General features: G+C 45.3%; 1 protein-coding gene across 5 annotated transcripts in view; it reads left to right on the top strand.

Moving 5' to 3' along the window:
- The window catches only part of CCND3 (cyclin D3), a 30,222-nt gene extending 20,549 nt beyond the window's left edge, over positions 1-9,673 (top strand). For 4 of the 5 annotated variants that reach the window (XM_066598704.1, XM_066598705.1, XM_066598702.1 and 1 more), the window contains 4 exons: positions 2,177-2,392; positions 6,429-6,588; positions 6,713-6,849; positions 9,217-9,673. In XM_066598704.1, coding sequence (XP_066454801.1) covers positions 2,222-2,392; positions 6,429-6,588; positions 6,713-6,849; positions 9,217-9,315 — 567 coding nt within the window. In that variant the 5' untranslated portion in view covers positions 2,177-2,221 and the 3' untranslated portion in view covers positions 9,316-9,673. Of the gene's footprint in view, positions 1-2,176; positions 2,393-3,100; positions 3,288-6,428; positions 6,589-6,712; positions 6,850-9,216 lie in introns of those variants that run through there. The other variant, XM_066598706.1, reaches the window with a different exon arrangement.
- The last annotated feature ends 15,965 nt before the right edge of the window (positions 9,674-25,638 follow it).

Here is a 25,638-nt window from a genome sequence, read left to right as displayed (position 1 = left end):
CATTGGAGTACAGCTGCTGAGACCACCAGAGATATTGTCTCCAGCACATTCCTGAATTTTGACGACTCCATTCACTTCAATTGGACCATCGGAGACTACTAAGTGCTTGAACTTGGCTATCTCCAGCAATTCCCTTTGAAGAGAATGGGGTGCGGCCACTGCTGTCCAAATTTTGGGGCAAAGATCTCTGGATTGTTGTTGGTCCCAGCGGTCAGGCAAGTCATCGCTTTGCTCAGATGGGAATATACCTTATGGTTCAAGATGTATTTATTGATTTTACCTTATGTACATTAACATTTTTGTCACAATAAACCAAAGTTGTTACAAAGAAACTGTTGCTGAATTCTAGCCATTGAGTCTCTTTAAGTGTCTGGGTCTCTTTTGCAATATTCAAGACTCCCGTCTTGTTCAGCGAGCATCGCCTGGAAGACCGATTTAAATTGTATGATAAATAGGCATGTGCTGGATTCGTTAAAGCTTAAAGAAAAGGTAACAATTGTAAAATATAACTATATAACATATGGTACCACTCTTGCCGAGAATAGACTCAAGAAGAGGGAAGTTTAGGGGAAAGCTTAGTATAGAAGAGAGTAAGAGAAAGTTAAGGAGGGGGGGGGATCCAACCTGAGCAGTATTGTCTGGCTAAGTCGTAGCTCCATCGCCTGTGGAAGCTGTAACAGATAGGTGGGGATGCGATCGGGGAGGTGGGGTAGTTCCATTCATGACCCAAGTGGTCACATCCTGCGTGTCCCGAAGCTGGTTCCAGATGAACCAAACTGACAGGTATTTGTTATGTCTCATCTCATCTCTGGCATGTAGCTCCTCTAGGTGCCTGATGTTATCTAGTGCCTCTAACCACATTATCCGGGAGGGTGGGGACGTGGACTTCCATTTTCTAGGGATCACCTGGCGTACTGCTAGAATGAAAAATCTCAGTAGTGAGCTCTTAGCCTGGGCCAGAGAACCGGTGAACATAGATAGCAATGTTAGTTCCGGGGTTAAATGTATCTAGTTCCGGCTGACCCAAGTATAGAAAGCGCCGACTTCCTGCCAGCGAGGGCCTATCAATGCGCATAACCACCATATGTGGGTAAGTGTACCTTTTTCCTACAGGCATCTCCAGCAGGTATTCGGGTGTTGGGGGTAGAATCTGGCCAGTCTCTTCGGGGTCCTGTACCATCTCGTGAGGATCTTGTAATTTAGTTCTTGCAATTTGCTTGAGATGTTTATTTTGAATGTCAGAATATAGACCTTCCTCCATGACTCCTCTGTGAATGCGCCCCCTAACTCGCGCTCTCATTCCTTCTCTAGGCCCACCCCCTTGTCCCGGGTTTCCTCATCTACCAGGAATCTGTATAGGTCTGAGATTTTGTTATGATTCGTCTGGTTGCATATGAATTGGTTCTCAAAAGGTGTCGGGGATGTGTTTATTTGTTCAACCTTTCCCAGAGATCTTATATAGTGGCTAAGTTGGAGATACTGGTACCAAGCTCCAGCTGGGGGCCCCTGACCCCCAAGCGCCTCCCTCAATGGCTTAAGTCTGTCTGTCCCAAGCATGTCTTTAACCCTCGGGATCTCTGCTGGGCGTGTGGCTATCTGTGTATTTGTAAGAGATGAACCTTTGAAGAATAAAGGGATATCCGTATTACCTACCAAAGGTGTCAGGGGGCTCGGTCTCGCTATTAGTTTTGCTTTGGTCGTCGGTCCTATCCAAGATATTCTCAATAAAGGGTGATAATCTGAGGTTTCTGTAACTCGCACGACCTGGTAGCCACAGTAGGCCCTGGCCCTTATATGGGACTGAGTCCTGCTCCATCATCACCCACCGTTTTTGGGAGGGAATATACCTTGATGAAACCATTTCAGTATGGATTCCACAGAGGGACGACTTGCCGTTCAGTACATGGGCGACATTTTCAGATCCCGATGCCCATGTAACTACCGGTAATATAATCTGAGTAAAATTCTTGGCGTTCTGTATATTTTTTTTCTCTGCATCATATCAATTATGTTGGGATTTATTGTAGATTTTCAGCATGGATTTCACGCTCTGCAATGAAATCCACGAATAATCTGTATCTGAGGCGTGGATTTTGCAGTGGACTTGTGGAGTTTCTCTTCTGTTTCTACAGAAATGTCCCTCTTGTAAGCCCTGTCCCCATTCTTTCTTTGCCAGGTGTGTGATCTCCAGCTTTGTGACGAAGGCGTCTTTCCCCTCGCTATGAGCTACGTACGAACCTGCTTGTCCTTGTTTCCAGTGCGCTTCGATCAGATGAGGCTACTAGGTGCCACCTGCCTCTTTCTAGCCTCAAAGATGAAGAATGAGTCTCCGTTGTCCCTGTCCATTCTGCAGCGTCACACCGACTACACTGTCACCTCTCAGCAAATCAAGGTAGACTTTTATATTAACTAGCTATCTGATGTTATTATAGGAATGTCCACCTATTCTAGAATCTAGAAGTCTTCTGGGTTTCTAAATATGTCAGAACTAACTTCTGAATCACTTTAACCCCTTAGTGATGGCCAGTATGCCTTTTTACTGACCTCACTAATGGGCATAAAGCTGCACATACATATTTTTAAGGCCATTACTTGGCTGACTAATGACAGCCAGGCTCCTGCTCTAAGCACAAGTAACAGAGAAACCTCAGATCCTGGCAGTTGAACCCTTTACAAGCTATAATTATAATCGGTGTGTAAGATGACTGGGGAAGGGGCTCCTTCTGTCACCCATTGGCACTCCGCAGTGCAATTTCAAGGTACCAATGGGTTCCCATGGCTGCTGGAAGCTTGACAAAGGCTACATGTCTGCCATGTAACTCAGCCTATTAAGCCCCAGCAGAGTCTAATAGTTTACTATCACTAAGTAATGCAGTGTACTATCCTGGTGATCGAGCAATCACAATTTGTAAGTCCCCTTTAAGGACTAAAAAATAGCATTGTTTTTCTTTAAAAATGTGTTTTTATTGTACAAAAGGAATAAGAATAAAAAATGCATATAAACTCGGTATCACAGTAATTGCACTGATAAATTATGAAAGTTATCAGGTTATATTTATGGAATGCTTAACCCTTTCCAATCCAATTTGTATCCGGTTTTCCTAGGGGGTTTACTTTTTTCTGCTGTTATACAATGGAGCTATATGCTGGCTAAAGCCAGTACTGCATGAGGTGACATGTTGGATAGGCTCCGACAGCAGAGAGGCTGGCAATATTCAGTAAGAGAACCCCGACAGATGTCTTCCAACATCGGAGCTGTACAGCCTTAAATCAAAATGTCTTCAGAGGTAAGACAGTGGATTGGAAAGGGTTAATGATGTGAAAACACAAACCCAAAAACTGGTAGAATTTCTGAATGTTTTTACCACCCCACCCCTCCAAAAAGAAAAGGTAATAAAAGTTCTCCCTTACATTATATGTTCCCCAGAGTGATGATGATGATCATATGTTCAAATGCATCCGACCTTCGGTCTCTTTATGGATCAATGTCCTCCATACATTCCTGTCTTTCACTGCTTCTTTCACAGGGGTTATACTGTTGTTTTCCTTGACGTATTCTAGGATGGTATCTCTCAGAAACCCCTTAACCCCTTGAGTGGCACGCCCGGAAATTTTCCGTAACGAGCTCCACTGCTCATAGCGACATAGCCCGGAAGATTTCCGGGCTATGTATCACTATGGGAGCTACAGAGCACAATGCCACAAGCTGTAGCAGTGTGCTCTGCCTGCACAGACCCACAGAGAACAAAGCAAGGGCTTTGAAAAACCAGAAGAAGATATTGCCGATATGCCGGCAATCTCCTGCTTTGTTTACAGGTTGCCATAGAGACCATCGGCTTGTCAGAAGCAAGCCGATGGTCTCTGTGGCAGGGAGAGCTTGGTGCTTGGCTGTCAGAGGACAAGCAGGCACCAGCTCTTACAGTGTGTTAACCCTTTACATGCGGCAGTCTATGTGACTGCAGCATGTAAAGGGCTGTCACTGCAGCATGTAAAGGGCTGTCACCATCGGACCCCCGGAATGTGATCAGGGGGTCCTGATGGGTCCCTGTGGAAGTCCCCTAAAGGGACAAAAAAATAAATAAAAATTTTTAAAAAAGTTAAAAAATTATTTAAAAAATTATAAAAACACTTGTCTCCCTTTTACTTTGTAAAAAATCAAAAATACAATCACACATGGGGTATCCATGCGTCGTAATGACCCAGAGAAGGAAGTTAATACATTATTTAACCCCTTAATGACATGGCCCCTTTTTTTCTTTTTTTCCTCCCCCCTGTTTAAAAAATCACAACTTGTCCTGCAAAAAACAAGCCCTTATATGGCCATGTCAATGAAAAAATGAAAAAGTTATGGCTCTTGAGACGCAACTGCAAAATTTGTTGAAATTCAATGATTAGACCATTTTAAAAAACCTGCCCAGGTGGGCACGACAGGGTGGTAGGAAACCCGCCACTCAAGGGGTTAAATGGTTTTCCAATTATTGAAGTGAGACTTACCGGCTTGTAGTTACCAGGCTCTCTTCTTGACTCCTTTTTGTATATCAGAAGCACATTGGCAATGCGCCAATCCAGTGGTACAACCCTGATCTCTAGAGTGTCCATAAATATAAGAAATAGCGGTCTAGCTATCATGTCACTTAGTTCCCTTAGAACCCTTGGGTGTATTCCATCTGGGCCCGGCAATTTATCGAATTTAATCCTCTGTAACCTGTTCTGCACTTCCTCCTGTGTTAGGCATGCAATAGTTCATTTTATTCCCCTGCATCTCGTGTGATATTTCTTTTTCATTCGTGAATATACTTGAAAATAAACCATTTAATAGATTTGCCTTTCCCCATCGTCTTCTATGGTTTCTCCATTATTTGTTAAAGGGCCAGTACTTTCAATGCAAATTCTTTTACTGTTTATATTATTAAAGAATAGTTTAGGGTTATTTTTGCTCTCTTTGGCAATCATCCATGTATGATTTTAGCACTTCTTCGCTGCCTTCTTGTTTAAGCGCTTTCTTTTTTTTATTTATTGCCCCCCTTGCAGTCTTGTCGAGCCACATTGGTTTCCTTTTACTTGTAGTTCTTTTATTTTTAAAGGGTATGAACTGCTCACATGAGGTAATTAGGATGTTTTTAAACTTTTGCCATTTGTTCTCTGTACTGTTATTTTTGAAGATGCTGTCCCAATTAATGTTACCGATAGTAGCTCTGAGCTGATCAAACTTTGCTTTGCTAAAGGTTAGTTTTTTTGTCGCTCCCTGATAAGGCTTCTTATTGAAATAAAGCTGGAAATTAATTATACTATGTTCACAATTTTCCATGTGTCCCTGCACCCCCATGATTTAGTCCGGTTTGTTTGTTAATAAAAGGTCCAGAGTGGCGCTCCCTCTAGTCGGCTCCCGCACAAGTTGGGAAAGGTAGTTGTCTTTAATTGTTCTCAAGGTTCTCAAGAGCCTATCACCCCTGTGTGATTTGCAGGTTTCTTCTTGCCATATTATATCCGGGTAATTAAAGTCCCCCACAATAATTACTTCATTGCGGTGTGACACCTCTTCTATTTGCCTTAATAATAAAGTTTCCGTTTCTCCTGTTGCTTTTGGTGGCCGATAGAAAGCCAAAATCAGGATTATGTTATTTTTTTTCTCCCTTTATTTCTACCCACAGAGATTCCACACTTTTATCTCCTAAACCTATATCTTCTCGTAGCCTTGGCATTAGGTATGACTTAACATACACACACACCCCTCCCCCATTCTGTTTGCCATGGTCTCGTCTGAAGAGATTCTAACCCTGTAAATTCACTGCCCAATCGCACTTATTAAGCCATGTTTCTGTTATTCCCACTATGTCGTAATTTTCCTCAGTCATTCTCTTTTCAAGCTCACCCACTTTACCGATCAAAGTTCTTGCATTTGTTGCCATACAATTTATACGGTTGTTGTTGATCTTTATATTCATTTTGCTACTAATGGTACTGTTGGCTGTTCTAAGTGAACTAACCCCACCCCCTACTCGACCCCAATTCCCATTACTTGTTCCCAGGTCACTGTTTCCCTCCCCTGTTTCTGCCGCCGATCACAGCTGTTAACCACTTGAAAGTTCTGACAGCAGCATTTAAATGACCCGGTAGACATTTAAATGTTATGAATGCACCCCTTCTCCGTATTGAGGTCGCCGGGTACAGCTTGTGTGTCATGGCCACTGGGGGCGTTGTACATGCCTGCAGAAATACATAGTAGCCTGCAAAAAGTGAGAGGGGGACCACAGACTGCGGGTGGTGGGGAATATGTCGCTGATATATCGGAAGGTTTAGTGCATTGCTGGTAGGTTAACGTTTACATCTGTTTCCGCTGCACACCCACTCGGCTCAGAGTCATATTTGCAGTTATACATTTTAGTATTTAATATATTTGCTATAACCAGTTCCTCCGTCTGCTGTAGGATTGGGAACTGTTCGTCGTCAAGCAGCTGCGCTGGGACTTAGCCATCATAATACCACACGACTTTCTTGACTACATTCTGGAAAGAGAATTTTTCTCCTTGGACTTGCGGCCCGTCTTTCGTAAGAATGCTGTGGCATACCTGACCCTCTGCTGTGCCAGTACGTATGCGGTAACGCCTCTTGTGTACTCCACCACTCTTCAGGGTTGTCAACAGCTCACGTTATTTGATGGTGTGACTGTCATTCAGCAAACCACTTTATTCTTTATTTTGTCATTGCACAGACTGTAATCTCTGCAGATTTGCACCATCGACAATCGCAGGAGTCTGTATTGCAAAAGCAATATCGGATTCGGGTTATCTTGTGCCTCCCGCTGATGATTTCTATACCCACCTCTTATCACTTACTGAAGCAACCACAGTGAGTAATAGCCAACAATACAATATACATCATGCTGGGGACCCATAAAATGATAGATTAGTAATTCTGTTCCACTGTTGGATCCATCCAGAATCCTGAGATAGCCGTCCGCTTGTGGAGCCTAAACAATACCCTCCACATTATGGGCTTAAACAACACTGTATTGTCAGGAGTGAACTAAGGTGTTGTCCCATAAAGATGATCACTGTATGTCCAGGTTTAGTGTCCCGGGCGGACCGCCATCATGGGTGCTGAAGCTGCAGTTGACCAATCAGTTAATAATGATAATCTTAATAATAATCTTTATTTATATAGCATCAACATATTCTGCAGTGCCTGCAGCAGCCAGTTGAAGGGACACATAGAATTACATGGTGGCCATTGAGATGGGGACCCATTCTCTGTAGACTGCGCACCACTCTAATTCGAACTTCTCTTTTCCGCCTCCAAGACTTCTCCAGAGCAGCAATGGTCCTCTGAAACGCATTACCAAAGGCTACCTGGGCAATCCAGGACTCACAGAACTTCAGGCGTGCTCTAAAAACGCACCTCTTCAGGGAGGCATACCGCATACCCTAAAACTCCTTTGTAACCCCCTGATAACATGCTCCCTGACCTACTGACTGCAATTCCTGCTAGCCATCATAAACCGCTCCTGCAGTCATACCGTTTCTGCCGTCACACGGCTGAACGTCTGAACATTGTCTGTGTATAGCATCCCTCACTCTCCACTTCACCACACCGTGCACATCTCCAGCCCCTTTACCTTCTGTATCACCCCATTATTTGTAGTATGTAAGCTCGTTGGAGCAGGACCCTCACCCATATTGTTTCCATCAACTGATTACTATGTAATCGTGGAATATGTTGGCGCTATACAAATAAAGATTATTATTATTGTTCATATACCTAATAAGGCATTTGGACAGATAATGTCTTTATAAGAGAGTCCATTTAAAGATACCCTTGATAATACAAGGCTGCATATATGGATTTGTATCAGTACATCCGGTACTTAGGAACCATATTTCTTACACTATGTGAAATTTAGTTTTCAGTTTTACACAGTTCCTTTGTCACATCTTACATTTTCCTTATTTCTCTATTATAATCTTACAAGTGGGTTAATTTGGTGCCTTCCTGAAATACTGAGGGAAACGCCTTGAAAGGGGAAACTAATTAAAAATAGTCATTTAAAAGGGTTCCTTTATCTCAGTTCCTGAAACACCCAGCCAACAATCAGCAAGACAACTGCTGAGACCTCTGCATAGGAAATACAAAGCTACTAAGGTATAAAGAAACCAACACACTCAGTGTTTTATAGAAAGCAAACTATTACTGATATAGCCTAAATACTTACAAATACTATTGAAGACCTATCTCCAGTGATGAGCTGGGGTCCACCACTCAGAACTCTGACCAATCATCTGATCTGGTTCCCGCTGTCAGTGCCACAGTATACAGGGATCAGAGCGTAGGCAGATAGCGCTGACATCTGTGTAGTGGCCAGTGCTTGTAATTGCAGACACAGCTCTCATTAAAATCAAAGTAGTTGCACCTACAATTACCAGCGCCGGCCACTACACAGGGGTCGGAGCCATCTGCTTCCGCTACATGGTCCTGTGTATTGTGGTGCTGACAGGACTCCTAATCTGCTAAGTGGCTGGGGTGCTGAACAGCGGATGCCAGTTGGTTAACTATTGCTGATCTATCCTGCGGAAATTCAGTTGAATAGTCATGCCTGTAACATGGTTGGCCCAAAGTACTCCAGAGCCAGAGGGAATATAGACAGGAATTTTCCTGCTGTAACAGTTACATTTCAATTCCAAAAAATGTGCGATTCATTGGGTAAAATAATCTGGTCTTCAAGGGAGGAACTATTACCACCCAAATAGGGTATCAGATAAAACTCCATTTGCCTAGATGGAAATTGGTGTCATACAGAGTTATACTAGGGGTCATATGCACGTCTATGGCAGCCGTATTACATAATACAAGACTGCAGTGATGGGATTTGGCATTGTGATTCATTTTGTATAATTATCTGAACTATATTATTAGCACCAAAATAGTTGGGGAATTAGGAAAAAAGTTCACAAGCCTGGAATAAAATTGGAGTCCTACATAGGTGCAGTAGAGTTATAACAGCCCTATTACCGCTCCAGACAAATGGAGCCATAATATATGTATGTGCCTGAGCCCTTACTTGTGGAACCATTGGCGTGGCGTGAGAACAGCTCTTACTGTGGGAAAGAGTTGAGGCATCAATAAGAAAGCGGACAGAACATGTTTAATTACGATCTGTGAATAGTTACTACTGCTGTGAGGTGGATTAACCATTTATGTTATTTTATCTTCTTTCCGCAGGATGAGTTCCTGGCTTGCAAAACTGCAATCGAAAATGCTTTGTGCAAAGAAGTGCAGGGAGATCACACTTATTTCAAGTCAAGTTATAGCAATATTTAAGTTAGCAAGGATTGTTCTTCCCCTCTTTGTAGTATTTCACTGTTTGATTAGTAAGTTCATAAAGTTCTAGGTTCATATGACCTAAAAACTGACAGGTTTGCCATTCTTCATTTTTGTTATCTTAGATGTTATAAGGTATTTTTGCATTGGAAGGTAGACTGCAAAATCCTGTCCTGTTGAACAAGGCTGCCTGTGTTGCTGTGCCGGAAAAGAAATGTTGTGTAGACAATGAAAACAATTCTTACTCATCCAAGTAACATATTCGTTTTAGGCAGGCTTTGTCTTCTCGTCGAGCTTTGCCTTTTGTTGAAAGCACTTCTAATACTGTGATGATATTCATCTGTCCATAAATCTCTGTTTACATTCAACTTCTCAAACTGTTGTCTGAAATAAATTGAATTAATCTGCTATATAATGTCTGTCTCCTGTTAAACAAGTACTGTATTGGTCTGTAGCAAAAGCCATATATTGTATTCCAAAGGTATGGACAACGCTGATGCATGAAATAACTCTTTGGCTGCATTCAGGCCGGAGTAATAAACCTTTCCAAGAGGCATCCCTGCACTCTATTGACAGGATCCTCAGACATACTTGGTGTGTAGACTATATGGCTGTAATGCAGCTCTTAAGGCTGGTTTAAATGGGCTGATGATCGCCCAAAGATCGCTCAAACGACTGAGTGACAGCTTTGAGCGATCATTTTGCATAAACTATTAAGTAGCTACTCAGCTACTTAAGTAGCAATTAAGTGTGCAAATGAAGCCTTCACTGAATGCAGTTAATAGCCCAAGGGCTATTATCTGCACTTAGATCCTTTGTTCTCCACGGGAAACAATGCTATCAACACTCACTATGGAGAACTTCTGATAAAAGTGAACTGGCTGGTGTAAATGGGCCTTTAGATGTAGTGCCAAGAGAAGATCACATGCTGTCAGAACAAACAATAAACCTTTCCCCAAAGGTTTACTTCTCTAACAGGATGCCACCGTAGGACATTATGGACATGGCCAAGCTGAAGCATGGAGGCGGTATGTGGGCAGGACATATTGAGATATTCTGCCTCACAAACAATGATTCTACAAATCTCCGTACAGACATACAGCTTTCCTGTATTCCAGTTTTTCTGTTTGATTCCTATGGAAGCAGACCGGACAATAAAAACCTCCCTGTTTGAAATGGATAAAGGCGGCATGTAGCTCCATAATAAGCCACCTATAGCTTAGTAAAAGACAAAGCAGTAACACCCGGAGACCTTATTTGTTGCAGTCAGTGAATAGGACTTATTCTAATATGCTATTTTATGAGATCTGGTTCCTGCAGCGAATCTCTGACCAGCGGCACACAAGGGGGATCGCCAGCATGTTGGCCACCGTTTTCCCTATTGTCTTAAAAGAGAAAATACAAGATTCTTAGGAGGTTTTAGGAAAACGTCTTCATCAAAAACATGTTTAAGGCTGGGTTCCCATGGGGCGGATTTCCGACGGAAATCCCGCGGTTTGGCTGCAGCGAAAAACTGCAAGATTTCCACAGGGAGAACCGCTGCTTCAAAACCTGTGGCGGTTTTGAAGCGACCTGGTCACTCTTCCACTGCGGCCGGCGCTCCCATGGAGGAGAGCGTGGCCACAGCAGAAAAAAAAGAATGGACATGCTGCGGTCGGCAAATCAGCGAGAAATCTCGTCCACATGGCTGGCTAATACCGGGATTAGCGGCCGCATGCCGATTTGCCGCGGCGAAATTCTGCGACAAATCCGCCCTGTGTGAACCAGAATTACGCTTCCAAGTTTTGCTGTAATGATGCGGTATTTTTTTGTCTCAAAGTATTTTATTGAGTTTTCAATTTTAACAGTAAGATATATTCTGAAATATCACCACGCAGGGGGTCTTATATAACAAGTTTGTGATCAAAAGGTAAAACTTTTTTTTTTTTGAGAATAATTGTGAGTTCTCTGGTACATAGCAAGTTTACATGTATTTGAAAATGACATAACATTTATTAGAGTCCACACTGGCCGATCGTGTTTGTGAATTAGTTTTGTTTGTGAGTTGTCTCCCCCCCCCCCCCCCTCCATCCCTTCCCCCTCTCGCTTATTATACCTTATGTTGCAGTATGTCTTTAACCTTTTACTTAAGTACATATGTTCTTGAGATTGGTCGGTCTGTCTTCCTAAGTTTTTTGCCAGGGCATTTGTTCTCTGTGGAGTTGTTTTTTTTGTTTTTTTTTTTGTTTGTTTTTTTAAGGTTACCTTTGACCTTAGGCTGTGGGGTTATTCCTTTCTTGCTTTTCTTCCTTTTATGCACTAAGGGGTCTGGCCAGGCCTGGAATTTCCAGGTATTCCGCCCAGGATCTCCAGGTCTTTAAAAATAGTTCCATGTTGTCTTCTCTCATGGCTGTTAATTTCTCGTAGAGCATCATTCTTGATACCCTAACGGTTATCGGTTCTAGAGAGAGAGTGGGTTTCATCCATTGGGATGCAATATAGATTCTCGTTGCCATACATATCTGTTGAGAGAGTTTATGTTGTTGGTTGTTATAGCCTAAAGGCTTGTCAGCTAGTAGACAGATGCCACCGGGTGGAACACCTTGTCCAGAACCCCTGAAACAAGTCTGGATACTTCTTTCCATAGCCTGGCCACTCGTGGGCAGGTCCACCAGATGTGGGTTATCGTGCCCGGGCTGTTACATCCCCTAAAGCAATTCGGGGAGGTCGAAGGGGAATATTTATGTTTTATTATAGGTACTATATATGATCTGTGTAGGATTTTAATTGACGATTCTGCAAGGGTTACTTGGTGACTACCTTTTGTGATAGAAGTGCAGCAGTGATGCCAACGTGGTAGTGACAGGGAGATGCCAAGATCTGTTTCCCAGCGTAGCATGTAGGGTAGTTTTGTTTCCCTAATGGGCTTGTTCATGTTAGAGTATAGTTGCGATATTATGCCTGGTTGGAGTGGGGCCCATAAACATGTTCCTTCAAATGACGTAGGGACCAGTGGGGGATCTGTGGGATCTATTAGGGAGCGGAGGAAACTATAGATTTGTTTCAGTTCAAGCCAAAGGTGGTCAGGGATTTTATGTTTTTCAGTCAGTTGTTGAGGGGAGAGAAGCTTACCCCAGGACATAAACCGGTGGATTGACGTGAGGTGGTTGGTTTTACACCATTGGTAGTTTTCTTCTCGTAAGCTTAAAGGAAGGGTTTGATTAGGGATGATTGGTAGTAGCGGGGAAGTTTTTGAAATCAGGGCGTACTTAAATCTATTTCTTCTCCATATTAGGAATTGGTGATGAGTTAATGGGGCCAGCTGACGTATATTGGTGGCTTTCCACTTTCTGTCCCAGAAGATATTCTTTAGTGTTACTGGGGCCAGGAGGGCGGTTTCTATATCTACCCATAAAGGCCTTTTGTTCCCTGCGGATATGGCTGGAATTTGTGCTAGCTGAGCCGCTATGTAGTATTTTTTTAAATTAAGTACGGATAGACCTCCAAGTCTCTTGTGGTAATGCATTATTTTTTGCTTTATTCTGGGTTTTTTGTTTTTCCAGATGAAATGGGAGATGGAGTTTTGCATCCTCTTGCGGGGATTTCTATCGGGAGGCATCTGAATGGATAAAGTAGGCGGGGTAGAATGTTCATTTTTATTGAGTTGATGCGTCCTATCCAAGAGATGGCGTGCTGTGTCCAGTTTTTCAGTTCAGCTTTTAATGAAGTGAATAGAAGTGGGTAGTTCCATTTGTATAGATTGTCTAAGTTGTGGGTGAGTTTGATGCCTAGGTATGTGATGTAGTGTGGGCAAGCTTTGAATCCGAAATTTAATTCTATCAATTTCTGGGCATGGGCAGGTATATTGTGAAAAAGGGCTTCTGTTTTTTCCATATTAACTACCAATCCAGATACCTCCGCAAAAGAGTCCAGGGTTTTTATTAGATTGGGTAAAGAGGTGAGTGGTTTCGTTATGGTGAGGAGGATATCATCCGCGAAAAGGCTGACCTTGTATTCTCTATTTTTTACTGATAGGCCTGATATGTTTGGGTTATTTCTAATGAGTTGAGCGAGGGGCTCCATCGCCAGGGCGAATAGCGCTGGGGACAGGGGGCAATGATGCGGTATTTTAAGAGGTCTTCACATTTCTGCATCAACCATGTAAATCAGATCAGATTCTTTGAGAGAGATGAAGTGGACACATTCAGATTACATGAAGAAAGGCACTAACTGCAGTGGTGTGGTTCTGACACCCATCTTATGGCTGCAATACGGATGTGTAAGAACTGTATCATTTACAATAACCTGGATCACATCCCGTCATACAAATATTATTTACAAGATAAGACACTGAATTTTATTACTTAAAGTTCAATGCATTCTTTTGTATAAAACTATCTATATACCTCTCATACCAGAGCATAGTTTACTCCTAAAGACAAATGGGACATATATTACCTTTCCATACTTAGGCCATGTTCAAACAGAATTTCATGGAGAATTCTCTGGCACTGATTCTGTTTCCCATTGACTTGTCTACAATCCACACAGTAGTTTATGCAGCACAGATTTCCCCCTGTTGCTTTCTGGGGAGTGACATCACTTGACAAAAATTCCACATTGAAGTATCCGCACTGACTTGTCTAAAAAGTCTGACATTGAGTTGTAGGAATGCTGCCTTCTAATAGGTGGCGCTGCAGAGGTATTGTTCTGTCTGCCATTTGCATATTACCCAGAGGAGCATGGATGTGGCCTTGTAAGTCTCCTCATTCACCTTCTAGGTGCTCTCCTTAAGGAGAAACAATACCCTTCCCGACCTACATCCATAGGCCTCTCACTAGTCAAGCCAGAAACCTACCAGACCCTGATGAGGGGCAATCACCCCAAAACAGCTGTCTGTGTATGGATTCTGGTTTTGGCTTACAATTCCCAGTCATTGTTACAAGACTTGTTCAAAAAGTCTAACATTGACTTGCAGGAAGGCTGCCATCCAATAGGTCACCCTCATGACATGTAACTACTGGGACTTATTCAATACATCTCATTCTCCTGACTTTGTCTAAGAGTTTTTGTATGGACGCCAACATAAGCTTGTTTCCTCTATAACTGCGGGGTGCATTATCCACCCTCTTTTCACTTGTTAGCTAAGGGTAAAGGATATACATAGGGTTTTTTTCCTACGTGTTTTCCTTTTGAATTCCTTATATGTTGATCTGAAACAGTGTTACCCTCCTAATATACTCCACAATCCCTGCCTCATAGCCATGTTTTATTATCTTACAGTATGGCTACTGGAATAGTATCTTTTAGACATGGAATGTCTGAGGTCTTAATGACTGTGTTAAGAGGGCCCTCATTTTCAGATACCTGTGAAACGAAGACTGATGTAGTTTGTCTATAGGGATGACTAAAGATAAACTTCCCCTGATAAATAGACCCTAGATTCAGTGGTCCTACCACTCCTCTTTTACAAGCACAGCTAGAGGGGTCTCAGTCCTGCTCCGACTATCAGGACATTGCCACCTATATACAAGAACTAGTGACAAAGGATAGATACATTATGATTCACTGCCTTAGGCTGCCTGTCCATGGGCGTTGCGATATCCCGCAGCAGAGCCGCCGCCCGGGAGCAGGAGCCGACAGATGGATTGTGCTGCGGATTATCGCTGCGGGGAACGCAATTAACAGGCAGCCTTATATTTTACAAAACTTTTATACTTATTGTGGTATAAGTTCCCCATTCATACTCTTCACTGATTGCTCATATGTAGATTGGTTTCATCACAGGACACCCTCTCACCTGTCTGTCTCTTCTCAAATTTGATGTCATAGATGCCTGGAGAACCAGAAGCCTACTAACTCTGCAATAGTCTTGTTTTGCACCACAGTTTGAGGCCACATCACGTATTTAATGCTTATACACAGCTCTCTTCTTACTTCTGTTGGATCTAGACAAGTATCTTACTGAATCATCTCAGAGCAGTCCCCGGGGACATTACACTTGAGACTCCCATTGTTGACTTCGAAGGGTTAACTGAGAAAAAGTAAATAGTGAAAAACCCAAGTGTATTCAGTAGTATAAATAGATCCCTGAGTACCTTTCGTTATTTCTAACTGCTCGTTTTGTTTAGGGGGCCATCATTGAGCAATGAAATAGAATCCATCCTGCTAGGGCGGTTGTGACAAAGAGATAGGCACTAGAGATGAGCGAGCGTACTCGTCCGAGCTTGATGCTCGTTTGAGTATTTGGGTACTCAAGATGCTCGCTACTCGAGGCGAGCACCACGTGATGTTCGAGTCAATTCCATTTCCTTCCCTGAAAGTTTTGCGCTATTTTCTGGCCAATAGAAACGCAGGGAAGGCATTAGAACCTCCTCCTGTGACGTTCCAGCCCTATCCCACTCCCCTGCAGTGAGTGCCTGGCGAGATCAAGTGACCCCCAAGTATTTAAAGTGGGTTCGCCAGAGTCACACACTGGGAGAGATCAGGGACAGTGCTGGTGCTGCTATAGGGAAAGTGTTAGTGTAGGATCATGTGTACAAGAACCCCAACGGTCCTTCTTAGGGCCACATCTGACCATGTGCATTACTGTTGTGGCTGCTGGTAGCAGTTTTGCAAATTTTTTTTTTTGTATATCGGGCGTGCAGCCCCATTACAGTTATAGCGTTCTCAGGCTGCAGTCTGTACTACATAGTATAGGGACAGCGTTGCTGAGATAGGGAGAGTGGTAGTGTAGGATCCTGTGTACAAGAACCCCAATGGTCCTTCTTAGGGCTACCTGTGACCGTGTGCATTTTACAGGTTGTCTGATGGGAGTTGTAGTCCATCACTATTGCACAGCTAGGCCTGTTTGCAGCCTTCCGTATAATTTTTTTCTGGCTGCAGTTAGCATTACATAACCGCTGTCAGCCTCCAACTGTACGCCAATAATTCCAAAAATTTTTACACCGCTCTGTGTCTGCCTTCAACTTCACGCACAGTGTACGGCTACAGCCCCTGATAGAGGGAAAGTCATATACACGCTATATAGCCGGTATTCTTTTTCAAAAAATTTTTTAAATAAAAGCTCCTTCTTACGGTTACCTGTGACCGTGTGCATTTTACAGGTTGTCTGATGGGAGTTGTAGTCCATCACTATTGCACTTAGGCCTGTTTGCGGCCTACCTGACTATTTTTTTCTGCCAGGAGTTTGCCTTACTATACTGCTCTCAGCGACAAAGACTACGCACATAATTCCAAGATTATTTACACCGGCCTGTGTCTGCAGTGAATTAGAGACGCACAGCATACGGCCACAGCAACTGATAGAGGGAAAGTGATATACACAGTATATAGCCTGTATTCTTTTACCAAAAAAAAAACAAAAAGCTCCTCAGTTGGGCTACCTTTGACTGTTTAAATTTCACTGGGTGTCTGATGGGAGTTGTAGTCCACCACTATTGCACTTAGGCCTGTTTGCGGCCTTTCTGACTATTTTTTTCTGCCAGGAGTTTGCCTTACTATACTGCTCTCAGCGACAAAGTCTACGCACATAATTCGAAGATTATTTACACCGGCCTGTGTCTGCAGTGAATTAGAGACGCACAGCCTACGGTCACAGCGACTGATAGAGGGAAAGTAATATACACACTATATAGCCTGTATTCTTTGACCAAAAAAAACTAAAAGCTCCTTCTTAGGGCTACTGCTGACCATTTAAATTTCACTGGGTGTCTGATGGTAGATGTAGTCCATCACTATTGCACTTAGACCTGTTTGCGGCCTTCCTGACTATTTTTTTCTGCCTGGAGTTTGCCTTGCTATAACGCTCTCAGCGACAAAGTCTACGCACATAATTCCAAGATTATTTACACCGGCCTGTGTCTGCAGTGAATTTGACGCTCAGCTTACGGCCAACATGGGTACTTATAGAGGGAAAGTGATATACACAGTATACAGCCTGTCTTCTTTTTAAAAAAAAAAACCAAAAAGCTCCTTCGTTGGGCTATCTCTGACCGTCTGCATTTTACTGGGTGCCTGGTGGGAGTTTTGGTGCATCACTATTGCATTGCTAGGCCTGTTTGCGCCCTTCCTTCCATTTTTTTCTGCCTGGAGTTAGCGTTACGATTCCGCTCTCTGCGTGAAAGTGTACACATATAATTGCATAATTATTTACAGCGGTCTGTGTCTGCTCTATTCGTAGTCCACCATGCTGAGGGGTAGGGGTAGCAGTCGAGGATGTGGACGCGGGCGAGGATGCGGAGTTCCAAGTGAGGGTGTGGGCACAGGCCGAGTTCCTGGTCCAGGTGTATCCCAGCCGGCTACTGCGGGATTAGGAGAGAGCCAAGTTTCTGGGGTCCCCATCTTCATATCACAATTTATGGGTCCACGTGGTAGACCTTTATTGCAAACAGAGCAGTGTGAGCAGGTCCTGTCGTGGATGGCAGAAAATGCATCCAGCAATGTATCGGGCACCCAGTCTTCTACGCAGTCCACTGCTGAAACTCTGAATTCTTTGGCTGCTGCTCCTCCTTCCTCACAGCCTATACTGCTGCTACAAAAATGGTACTGGGGTCTGCATATGCTTCTGCTACATAAATGTTACAGGGGTCTGCTGATACTGCTGCTACAGAAATGTTACAGGGGTCTGCGTATACTGCTGCTAGAGAAATGTTCCTGGGGTCTGCCCATACTTCCACTACAGAAATGGTACTGGGGTCTGCCTATACTGCAGCTACAAAAATGTTACAGGGGTCTGCCTATACTGCTGCTACAGAAATGTTCCTGGGGTCTGTTCATGCCTTTGCTACAGGAATGTTACAGCGGTCTGTCTATACTATGGGTGCACTAAGTCTTCCCATCGTGGTGTTTTACCTATGTGGCACAAATAATACAGTGACTGACTAGGCCAGAATTGCTGGCCGAGGCCAAGTTGCTTGGCGGGGCGAAACTCTCCCATGGTTGGACACTCCGATTTCTTCATGTGTAATACCATCCTTGTGCACTTACAGCATAGGCTAAACCAAGGAACTCAAAGACTGCCCCTTCCAGTGTTAAGCTATCTATGTTACGACACATGGATTTCCCATTGCTGTGTAACTCAGGGCATCTTGGGTCACAAGGGTTGAGGCTTGGAACCGAGCCTGACCCTGGGCCCACTAATGTGCTTCCCACACAGACTATAGCGGGTCCTGGTCATGGTGTCTTAGGCTTGTAATGCCAGCTCCTTCTCCTGCTTGGGGTCAGGGGATCAGCACTGGGCAGCATGTATTTTCTCCCGTGTTACCACAGTTATCTGAGACACTGGTTTGGGCCAAAGAATAGGAGCGTTACTGCATTGATGAGACCTTCAAAGCTGTACTAGCATCGGAGTCTGCTCTATGCCCACGATTGCTGAGGGTTTGTGCAGAGGCCTATGTACTCGGCACAGTGAAACTCTGGCATGTTTGGGCACTATCATTTCTTCATGTTTATTACTCTCTTTGGGTTCCTTCGGCTCGCCTACGCTGTGGGTGCACAAAGAGTTCCCATAGCGGTGATTTACCTGTCCGGCACAAAGTCACTGACTGACTTGGGTAGGGTGCATAGTGCAGATGGCTTTCCCCTTGCGGTGTGGATAGAGCTATCCGACACCTAGACAGAATGAATAATGTGTGGGCACATGGACTTCCCATTGCTATGTCAGTCGCGGCACCTTGGGTCTCACAAGGTGTTTGCTTGGACCGAGCCTGGCCAAGGGCCTGCTCACATCCTTCCCACACAGGCTACAGCGGGCCCTGATCATGGTTTATTGGCCTTGTAAGGCCACCTCCTCCTCCTGCTTGTAAGTGATTTAATGAGACCTTCACAGCATCGAAGTCCGCTTCCTGCCTACGATTGCTTAAGCTGTTGGCCGACACCTATGTCCCAGGGGAGCTGCAACGGCGCCAGGTTGGGCCTGTGGAACTTTTTCCTGGCTAATCCAGTCTTTGGAGTGGTGAAAGAAAACGTAACAGATTTACTGAGACCTTCACAGGTGTACTAGCATCGAAGTCCGCTTCCTGCCTACGATTGCTGAAGCTGTTGGCCGAGGCCTATGTCCCAGGGGATCTGCAACGGCACCAGGTTGGGCCTGTGGAACTTTTTCCTGGCTAATCCAGTCTTTGGAGCAGAGAAAGAAACGTAAGTGATTTAATGAGACCTTCACAGGTGTACTAGCATTGAAGTCCGCTTCATGCCAACGATTGCTGAAGCTGTTGGCCGAGGCCTATGTCCCGGGGGAACTGCAACGGCGCCAGGTTGGGCCTGTGGAACTTTTTCCTGGCTAATGCAGTCTTTGGAGCGGTGAAAGAAAAGGTAACTGATTTACTGAGACCTTCACAGGTGTACTAGCATCGAAGTCCGCTTCCTGCCTACGATTGCTGAAGCTGTTGGCCGAGGCCTATGTCCCGTGGAAACTGCAACAGCGCCAGGCTGGGCCTGTGGAACTTTTTCGTGGCTAATCCAGTCTTTGGAGCAGTGAAAGAAAACGTAAGTGATTTAATGGGACCTTCACAGCATCGAAGTCCGCTTCCTGCCTATGATTGCTTAAGCTGTTGGCCGAGTCCTATGTCCCGGGGGAACTGCAACGGCATCAGGTTGGGCCTGTGGAACTTCTTCCTGGCTAATCCAGTCTTTGGAGCAGTGAAAAAAAACGTAAGTGATTTAATGAGACCTTCACAGGTGTACTAGCATTGAAGTCCGCTTCATGCCTACGATTGCTGAAGCTGTTGGCCGAGGCCTATGTCCCGGAGGAACTGCAACGGCGCCAGGGTGGGCCTGTGGAACTTTTTCCTGGTTAATGCAGTCTTTGGAGCAGTGAAAGAAAACGTAACGGATTTACTGAGACCTTCACAGGTGTACTAGCATCGAAGTCCGCTTCCTGCCTACGATTGCTGAAGCTGTTGGCCGAGACCTATGTCCCGGGGGAACTGCAACGGCGCCAGGTTGGGCCTGTGGAACTTTTTCCTGGCTAATCCAGTCTTTGGAGCGGTGAAAGAAAACGTAACGGATTTACTGAGACCTCCACAGGTCTATTAGCATCGTAGTCTGCTTCCTGCCTACGATTGCTGAAGCTGTTGACCGAGGCCTATGTCCTGGGGGAACTGCAACGGCGCCCAGTTGGGCCTGTGGAACTTTTTCCTGGCTAATGCTGTCTTTGGAGCAGTGAAAGAAAATGTAAGTGATTTAATGAGACCTTCACAGCATCGAAGTGCGCTTCGTGCCTACGATTGCTGAAGCTGTTGACCGAGGCCTATGTCCCGGGGAAACTGCAACGGCGCCAGGTTGGGCCTGTGGAACTTTTTCCTGGCTAATCCAGTCTTTGGAGCGATTAAAAAAAAAAAGGAACGGATTTACTGAGACCTTCACAGGTGTACTAGCCTTGAAGTCCGCTTCATGCCTACGATTGCTGAAGCTGTTGGCCGAGGCCTATGTCCCGGAGGAACTGCAACGGCGCCAGGGTGGGCCTGTGGAACTTTTTCCTGGCTAATCCAGTCTTTGGAGCAGTGAAAGAAAATGTAACGGATTTACTGAGACCTTCACAGGTGTACTAGCATCGAAGTCCGCTTCCTGCCTACGATTGCTGAAGCTGTTGGCCGAGGCCTATGTCCCGGAGGAATTGCAACGGCGCCAGGTGGGGCCTGTGTAACTTTTTCCTGGTTAATGCAGTCTTTGGAGCAGTGAAAGAAAACGTAACGGATTTACTGAGACCTTCACAGGTGTACTAGCATCGAAGTCCGCTTCCTGCCTACGATTGCTGAAGCTGTTGGCCAAGGCCTATGTCCCGTGGAAACTGCAACAGCGCCAGGCTGGGCCTGTGGAACTTTTTCGTGGCTAATCCAGTCTTTGGAGCAGTGAAAGAAAACGTAAGTGATTTAATGGGACCTTCACAGCATCGAAGTCCGCTTCCTGCCTATGATTGCTTAAGCTGTTGGCCGAGTCCTATGTCCCGGGGGAACTGCAACGGCATCAGGTTGGGCCTGTGGAACTTCTTCCTGGCTAATCCAGTCTTGGGAGCAGTGAAAAAAAACGTAAGTGATTTAATGAGACCTTCACAGGTGTACTAGCATTGAAGTCCGCTTCATGCCTACGATTGCTGAAGCTGTTGGCCGAGGCCTATGTCCCGGAGGAACTGCAACGGCGCCAGGGTGGGCCTGTGGAACTTTTTCCTGGCTAATCCATTCTTTGGAGCAGTGAAAGAAAACGTAACGGATTTACTGAGACCTTCACAGGTGTGCTAGCATCGAAATCTGCTTCCTGCCAGGATTGCTGAAGCTGTTGGCCGAGGCCTATGTCCCGGGGGAACTGCAACGGCGCCAGGTTGGGCCTGTGGAGCTTTATCCTGGCTAATCCAGTCTTTGGAGCAGTGAAAGAAAACGTAAGTGATTTAATGAGACCTTCACAGCATCGAAGTCCGCTTCCTGCCTACGATTGCTGAAGCTGTTGGCCGAGCCCTATGTCTCCGGGGAACTGCAATGGCGCCAGGTTGGACCTGTGGAACTTTTTCCTGGTTAATGCAGTCTTTGGAGCGGTGAAAGAAAACGTAACGGATTTACTGAGACCTTCACAGGTGTGCTAGCATCGAAGTCTGCTTCCTGCCTACGATTGCTGAAGCTGTTGGCCGAGGCCCATGTCGCGGGGGAACTGCAACGGCGCCAGGTTGGACCTGTGGAACTTTTTCCTGGCTAATGCAGTCTTTGGAGCGGTGAAAGAAAACGTAACGGATTTACTGAGACCTTCACAGGTGTACTAGCATCGAAGTCCGCTTCCTGCTTACAATTGCTGAAGCTGTTGGCCGAGACCTATGTCCCGGGGAAACTGCAACGGCGCCAGGTTGGGCCTGTGGAACTTTTTCCTGGCTAATCCAGTCTTTGGAGCGGAGAAAGAAAACGTAACGGATTTACTGAGACCTTCACAGGTGTACTAGCATCGAAGTCCGCTTCCTGCCTACGATTGCTAAAGCTGTTGGCCAAGGCCTATGTCCCGTGGAAACTGCAATGGCGCCATGTTGGGCCTGTGGAACTTTTTCCTGGCTAATCCAGTCTTTGGAGCAGTGAAAGAAAACGTAAGTGATTTAATGAGACCTTCACAGCATCGAAGTCCGCTTCCTGCCTACGATTGCTGAAGCTGTTGGCCGAGCCCTATGTCCCGGGGGAACTGCAACAGCACCAGGTTGGACCTGTGGAACTTTTTCCTGGCTAATCCAGTCTTTGGAGCAGTGAAAAAAAGCGTAACGGATTTACTGAGACCTTCACAGGTGTACTAGCATTGAAGTCCGCTTCCTGTTTACAATTGCTGAAGCTGTTGGCCGAGGCCTATGTCCCGGGGGAACTGCAACGGCGCCAGGTTGGGCCTGTGGAACTTTTTCCTGGCTAATCCAGTCTTTGGAGTGGTGAAAGAAAACGTAACGGATTTACTGAGACCTTCACAGGTGTGCTAGCATCGAAATCTGCTTCCTGCCAGGATTGCTGAAGCTGTTGGCCGAGGCCTATGTCCCGGGGGAACTGCAACGGCGCCAGGTTGGGCCTGTGGAGCTTTATCCTGGCTAATCCAGTCTTTGGAGCAGTGAAAGAAAACGTAAGTGATTTAATGAGACCTTCACAGCATCGAAGTCCGCTTCCTGCCTACGATTGCTGAAGCTGTTGGCCGAGCCCTATGTCTCCGGGGAACTGCAATGGCGCCAGGTTGGACCTGTGGAACTTTTTCCTGGTTAATGCAGTCTTTGGAGCGGTGAAAGAAAACGTAACGGATTTACTGAGACCTTCACAGGTGTGCTAGCATCGAAGTCTGCTTCCTGCCTACGATTGCTGAAGCTGTTGGCCGAGGCCCATGTCGCGGGGGAACTGCAACGGCGCCAGGTTGGACCTGTGGAACTTTTTCCTGGCTAATGCAGTCTTTGGAGCGGTGAAAGAAAACGTAACGGATTTACTGAGACCTTCACAGGTGTACTAGCATCGAAGTCCGCTTCCTGCTTACAATTGCTGAAGCTGTTGGCCGAGACCTATGTCCCGGGGAAACTGCAACGGCGCCAGGTTGGGCCTGTGGAACTTTTTCCTGGCTAATCCAGTCTTTGGAGCGGAGAAAGAAAACGTAACGGATTTACTGAGACCTTCACAGGTGTACTAGCATCGAAGTCCGCTTCCTGCCTACGATTGCTAAAGCTGTTGGCCAAGGCCTATGTCCCGTGGAAACTGCAATGGCGCCATGTTGGGCCTGTGGAACTTTTTCCTGGCTAATCCAGTCTTTGGAGCAGTGAAAGAAAACGTAAGTGATTTAATGAGACCTTCACAGCATCGAAGTCCGCTTCCTGCCTACGATTGCTGAAGCTGTTGGCCGAGGCCTATGTCCCGGGGGAACTGCAACAGCACCAGGTTGGACCTGTGGAACTTTTTCCTGGCTAATCCAGTCTTTGGAGCAGTGAAAAAAAGCGTAACGGATTTACTGAGACCTTCACAGGTGTACTAGCATTGAAGTCCGCTTCCTGTTTACAATTGCTGAAGCTGTTGGCCGAGGCCTATGTCCCGGGGGAACTGCAACGGCGCCAGGTTGGGCCTGTGGAACTTTTTCCTGGCTAATCCAGTCTTTGGAGTGGTGAAAGAAAACGTAACGGATTTACTGAGACCTCCACAGGTCTATTAGCATCGTAGTCTGCTTCCTGCCTACGATTGCTGAAGCTGTTGGCCGAGGCCTATGTCCCGGGGGAGCTGCAACGGCGCCAGGTTGGGCCTGTGGAACTTCTTCCTGGCTAATCCAGTCTTTGGAGCAGTGAAAGAAAAGGTAAGTGATTTAATGAGACCTTCACAGGTGTACTAGCATTGAAGTCCGTTTCATGCCTATGATTGCTGAAGCTGTGGCCCGAGGCCTATGTCGTCGGCGCATTGTAAGTCTGCCATGTTTGGCCACTCTGATTTCTTTATTGTCCATGTCTTGGGTTGCGTTGGACCCACCTATGCTCTTAGTGCACACAGACTTCCCATTGCAGTGTTTGACCTGTCTGGCAGAAAGACACTGACTGACTTGAGTAGGGGGCAGGGGGCAGAGTGCAGATGGCTTTCCCCTTGCGGTGTCGATTGAGCTATCTGACAGCTAGACAGAATGAATACTGTGTGGGCACATGGATTCCCCATAGCTATGTAACTCATGTCCACATTTGCAGCTCCTGACGGAGGTTGGCATTTTAATGGAATGAAGATCGAACGTCAATTTCTCATTGATTCTCAACTGCATTGTGGGCTATGGCCAGATTGGAGTTCTGTAGAAGGAAATTAGAATGGGAGGGGAGGAGATGGTGGACCCCTTCCATAGTATAATCAGAAGGGAATAGGAGGTTATATAATGAGGTACATGGTTACCCTGAGGATGGGATCCTTGCTGAATGTTTTTCAGAATATGCAAAACATGCAGAAAAGTGTTACAAAGAAAAGGGTGAGAAAGTGAGGTTTTTATATGGGGAGAAGAATGTGATATGATGGTTCAAGAAAGTCAGAGAGGTCATTGGACAGCGAGAGGATGTGAAAGCAGAAACAGAGGAAGAAGCAGAGGTGGGATGCAGCTCGGGGATTTAAATGTGTGTTTGAATAATGGAAGTCTAGTGATTTTGCCCGAGAGTGCCCTGAGAAACAATGTTCTCAGCCACCTTGGGGAAAAATGACTAGGAGGGGTCGATGTACAACACTTGGAGGATCTCATGGCAATTTCCACTGCCTGAGATAGATCTCCAGGTGAATGGGCGGATGATTACTTTCCTGGTGGGCTCAGGAGCCACCAGGACATTAATACATCCCAATATGTAGCCAATGTTAAATGTAGTAATAGTCATATCCTGGTAAAAGGGGTTAATGGCCGGACCCACAGGGAATCCCTCTCTGAACCAGTTATAACAGACCTAGAGACAAATAAGCCTGTGAATGTCAGATTATGTAGTCTTGAATATGTCCAGTAAATGTGTTGTGATGAGATATTATGATAAAATTAGGTATACCTTCACCAGAGTACCTCAGGGCTGCTGTGAATCTCCAACAATTGTCTCCCAGGCTATGTCAGTACACTTAGCCCAGTTCCAGCCTCTTAGAGGTAGTCAGCGACTACTGCATGTTGGTAGTCAGCAGCAGACAGTGGAGAGAATTGTGGGGGGACACAGTCGCACTCTTGAGGTTTCTTTATGAGCAAGGCCATAAAGTAAACATGTAGAAACTCCAATACGGTCAGCAAACGGTTAAATATTTGGGGTATAACCTGTAAGATGAAGGTAGGCAAGCAATTCTGGAGGTCCCAAAACTATGAGCAAATGATGTCCTCTTTGGGAATGACAATGTTACGTGTGCTGCTGGGATTTGTTGTTCTATT

The sequence above is a fragment of the Eleutherodactylus coqui genome, chromosome 4 (genome assembly GCF_035609145.1).
Source record: "Eleutherodactylus coqui strain aEleCoq1 chromosome 4, aEleCoq1.hap1, whole genome shotgun sequence".
NCBI classification, from domain to species: Eukaryota; Metazoa; Chordata; class Amphibia; order Anura; family Eleutherodactylidae; genus Eleutherodactylus; species Eleutherodactylus coqui.
This window is presented reverse-complemented; position numbering and strand designations above follow the sequence as displayed.